The sequence below is a fragment of the Arachis ipaensis genome, chromosome B09 (assembly GCF_000816755.2).
Source record: "Arachis ipaensis cultivar K30076 chromosome B09, Araip1.1, whole genome shotgun sequence".
NCBI classification, from domain to species: domain Eukaryota; kingdom Viridiplantae; phylum Streptophyta; class Magnoliopsida; order Fabales; family Fabaceae; genus Arachis; species Arachis ipaensis.
This window is the reverse complement of record NC_029793.2, coordinates 15,399,208-15,404,135: the sequence shown is the minus strand read 5'-3', so window position 1 is coordinate 15,404,135 and position 4,928 is coordinate 15,399,208. Positions and strand designations below refer to the sequence as shown.

The 4,928-nt window shown below is 34.1% G+C and overlaps 1 protein-coding gene across 4 annotated transcripts in view; it reads left to right on the top strand.

Annotated features, from left to right (window-relative positions):
* LOC107619125 (actin-1) overlaps positions 1 to 436 on the top strand; it is a 3,374-nt gene extending 2,938 nt beyond the window's left edge. For all 4 annotated transcript variants that reach the window (XM_021111621.1, XM_021111623.1, XM_016321350.2 and 1 more), the window contains one exon: positions 123 to 436. In XM_021111621.1, coding sequence (XP_020967280.1) covers positions 123 to 188 — 66 coding nt within the window. In that variant the 3' untranslated portion in view covers positions 189 to 436. The remainder of the gene's footprint in view (positions 1 to 122) is intronic.

Sequence of the window (4,928 nt, the reverse complement as noted above, 5' to 3'; positions counted from 1 at the left end):
GAATTGGTCTACAATATGTTAATTTTTCGTAAGGCATGTCAGTGGCTTATCAAGGTTAGCCGTATCATATATCTTACTATGAAATTCTCATTAATTTTTATATGTTATCTGCTCGAGTGTAGATGTGGATTGCAAAGGCAGAATATGATGAATCAGGTCCATCAATCGTTCACAGGAAGTGCTTCTAATGTTGCAAAGCTTTCAACAAGTTACAATTCACATTTGTATTACATATAATACTATCAGTTGATTGAGGAGCTCTCCTTTTCCTATATTGTTACCATTTTTTCCATGTTTCTATATTTTAAAGCATAAGCTAAGGAAGATATGAAAGATTCTTCATTGAATTCTTTTTTATCCTCATTACCATTTTGTTGTATAATAAGAACTATGTACTGTTACTATTCAATTTGGTTAAACCAACCATTCTTTGCAAGAATATTTTTATTGTAGATATACTGCTATATATCTGATTCCTTTACTTATTTATTTATTTATTTATTTTACATACTACTTCAATATTGCTAATTTGCTATAATTATTGTTCATCCCGACAAAAGCTTACCAAGATAATTGAATGTATGAAGTTATATTATATTATGTCTAAATAATAAAATAAAAAAAAAGGTTGTATAATTTTTTGAAAAGTAACCAACTTGATAAAAGTTAGTTTTTATGAAAAGAAAATTAGAACTCAATTTTTTTTTCTATTAATGAAGTCTTTTTTTTTATTCACTATCAATAACTTAATTGAAGAAAGAATTAAAAAGACAAATGAATAAATAAAATGAATTCTCTTTATAATACTTACTCATCATAAATCAAAATTAGTAACTACTCATTTTATTTTTATTTGTGATAGTCATAAATTTTAAAATCCTTATAATATGAATGATAATTTTGTAATGTACATTAAATTTATATTAAATTAACAAGTGATATCAGAATATTTAGATTATGAAATTTGTGATTGTCCATGAAAATGATATTTCAATAACTGCAAAATTGATGAAGCATGAAATCTATAGTTATAAGAAATTATTTCTTCTCTGTGAGTTTACATGGCAGGTACGGTGCAGGTGGGTGGAGTCTTTTGGGGAGGTTTGGTCTATGCCTGGAACTGTAAGGGAAATGTTTGAGAGGTGGACTGGTCGGCATAAGCGGAAACAAGAGCAGAAGAAATGGTTGCCGGGATTCTTTGCAGTTATTTGGAACATATGGGGGGAACGCAATGCTAGGATTTTTCAGCATCAGGAAACAGTGGTGGACTTTGTACTAAGTAAGACATTACAGAGCTACAACGAATGGACTGAGAATGTCTCTATTGGTGGTTGATTGCGTTGCGGGAAGCTATAGGGCTTTATGGTTTAACGAAATTCTTGTTGTTTCTTTTGTTGCTCCACATTAGTGTGTTGAGCTTATGTTGTTTCAAAAAAAAAACTATATTTTTAGTTTATCTCTTCGTGAATGATTGTTTATTGCATATATTTACTATTGTAATGGACTACAATGAATTGGTTATTTAAATTTTGCACATATATCAATGTTATATGAATTAAATGATGATCAAGGCATAGCATGTCTTTGGTCTCGTGAAGTTACGCTATGCTATTAACCAATTATGTTTGCATATCCTATACCCATACATAATTGACCATTACGAATAGTTGATTTTGTCTTCTTTAACAATTATATATTTGGTAAATAAATGTGTTTTTGAGTAGATAGTCGATTTCAAGATATAGTTCGTCCTGTTTAATGTTTGAACTCATTTTTTCTTGAGTTGGATGAAATATAAGATACGTCGACCTCTTCAAGAATAGCGGCGATAAACACCTACAAAGACACTTCATGCTCAAATTAAAAAAAGTATAAGATGAGAGATATGATATTTAGAGTGAATAGCGTACCTGAAACATATTAAGAATTTTGTATTTATAGCATTGATTCGCGCTATAGGTAGTTAACCGTTTAGGGTTTCAACGGATCACAGCTTCCAAACTTGACCTGTAAAATTTTTTAATGTAGACAAATTGAGTTTCGACCTATAATTCAGAATCGAGATGGTGGTAGCCCCAAGCTCAACTTGTTGGATTTGGGAAGACAAGCGAAAAAGCGTTATATGGGAGGGGGTTAGTAGATAGTTGAATAAATAAATAGAAAATTAAAGTGAGATAGTTGTTTCCATCGTGTAAATTTGTTGTAAGTGTTCTCTTTGAAACTTAAAATTTAAATGGTATATGTGATATAAATAAATAAATAAAAATTAAAATAGAGAAACCGATAAGATGTGGGTAATGTTTTTGTAGTTACCAATGTCATAATGACTGGTTGAGTGTTGGAGGTCACAATAAACAGTCCAGATGGGTTTAAAAATGAATAGATGGCTGCTAGGTCGTTGATTGCTTAACTTGCGGTGGTAAAAGTGAAGTTTTAGTATTGACAGGGTTTTGTTTTTAAATTTTTGGTTTCTATTGAAGTTTTTGAAGATGAGTAAGAAAGGTTCGTAGTTTTATTTTTGTTGTTTTCTTTTTCCTGTTTGTTGTTTCGTGGTTACTCTATAGTGTTTGTTTTGTTTGGAGAGGATGGAGAAAGATTTGGGAAAAGAAAAGATAAAGGAAAAAGGGAAAAAAAAGGTGAAGGGACAGAAAATGAAAAAGGGAGGGGAGTAGGAAGGAGGAAGAATCGGAGATAATAGAAGTGGAGATAATCGTAGACAAAGATCATCCATATGCTTAGGTTGCTCTTGTTGTAAAGGAGTATGCCTCACTGTTTCATGATGAAGAAAGTATTCGACAGCTCGGGAATTCTGGTTGGGTAAGAGAGGGAGAAGGTGTGAGGGTCGAGTTTTTACTGTGTGGGTTGTCTGGTCGGATTTGCCATAGGGGGAAGGGAGTGAATTTTTTCAATATGTATACATACTTGTTTGTGAAGTTGGAGATTAAATTTCCCTTTACCACTTTCGAGTGTGGTGTCCTGACTCAATTGAGATGCGCACCATCTCAATTGCAACCAAATTCTTGGGCGTTTGTCAAAGGAGTTTGAAATTTTGATGGAGTTTCTTGAGTTGGAACCGTCGTTGGAAGTGTTTTTTACATTATTCCAAGCCAAAGGTGTGAGGAAGGGTTTATGGATAAATCTGGCGAGTGCCCCAAATCATTCGATGACTTAGGCGAAGCCTTGTTAGCAACATTTGTCAGACGGTGACGCTTGAACCCGTCGTTATCTCTAAAATAGACCTCCAGTTCACGCTTGATGTTTGGATGGATCCACGATGTTAGGTGGTCTTTCCCCTGATGAACGTCACTCATTATCTGCTGAAGTCGTTTGGCTGCCTGATGGTCATAGATCATCCTGATCATGACATCGTGTTTTGCATCCCATGTGAATTTCAATTGCACAAAGTGATTCATCAGGATTCGTTAATCGGAATAAAATACAGTTCAAATATAGTTAATTAATTCAAACCAAATTGGGTTCTTACCGCCCACTTCTGAAATTAGGGCTCTCTGGTCTCAGCCGAGATCTACGTGTAGGTCGGCCATGGGTGGTCGTACATGGATTTAATGAGCTCGGATATCTCTTGTGTGCAAGCATTGGGGTTAATGCAAACCTGTCAGAGAAAAAATCTCACATTAACAAATGCATAAGATAAACAAACTTAATATTAAAATATTAAACTCACGATTGTTTGCCATCGGGCCAAATCCTCAGCCGGATGACGGGCGGTGGTGGAGGGGCATCCTGTTCGGGGGCATTGGAGGAATCGCCGACTACGGGTTCTGTCGACATCGTCGCTGCATCTGTAGGGGCGTAGCAGAAGGAGGCACCCAGTTCGGGTTTGGGACCATGATGAATTACTGGTTCGATGGACCCGCCTGTGACGTTACAAGGGTCGACGGTGTAGTCGGGGTAGAAGGTGATGACTGGGCAGTCTTGGGAGATTTGGTGGAAGCCTACCCTCTATCACAATCACGTGACCTACTCGACCTACCTCTGCTACTTATCGTCATGTCTGTACAACGAATATATTAATAGCATATTAATAAGCTAACAAACACCAATAAATAATAACATAAGAAGAAACTTAAGAAATAACAAATAATTCTAAAAGTGTTTTGGTTTAGTAAATTAGAAAAAAAAAGGAAATTACAGTGTTTGAGTTTCAAAATAATTAGATTAAAATGAGTAAGTGTTTTGATTAATTTAGCAAACTAACAAGTGCCTATAGAGCAATCAAACACTAATTGCAAAGGAGAATTTTTTTTCGTAAGAACCAAAATGAATATATACATATATAGTTCTTTTATAAATGCCATAAATATTTATCATAACACCAACTTAACAAAATAAAAAACATAAACTAAGATCAAAATAATTATTCAAATTAACAATTGTAAAAAAATACAACAACCTAATAATTAATTATAACAATTTCGAAAACATAATTTTAATTTTTTTGATTTCACAAAATCTTATAAAAATTTCGACAGAGTCTTCCCTAAAATTCAAATTTCTCCACCCTTCAAGGGTTCCATCCAAACCAAATATTCATTAACCCTTCTCAACCGATTAATTTTTTCAATCATTATCAAGTTAACATACAAACAACTCAATCATTATTAATACAGTCAATAGCTTAATAATCCAATATTTTTCAGCAATCTCAAAGTCTAATCTAACCTATTCTGACCTATCCCAACCAGCTAAATCCACTAAAATAGAAAATTAAACTAACTAAACTCTATTAACTAATTAACTTGATATAACAGAATTTGAAATAAACCAAACAAAAAACCTTGAAGAATAAGAGAAAATGGAGAAGAGGGGTGGAGGTGCAGTGGCAGCATAAGCAGAAGCAGCAAGGGCATTGTAGTAGCGGCGATAGGGACGTTTAGCAGTGGTGGCAGCGTCAGAGGCAGCGGCAG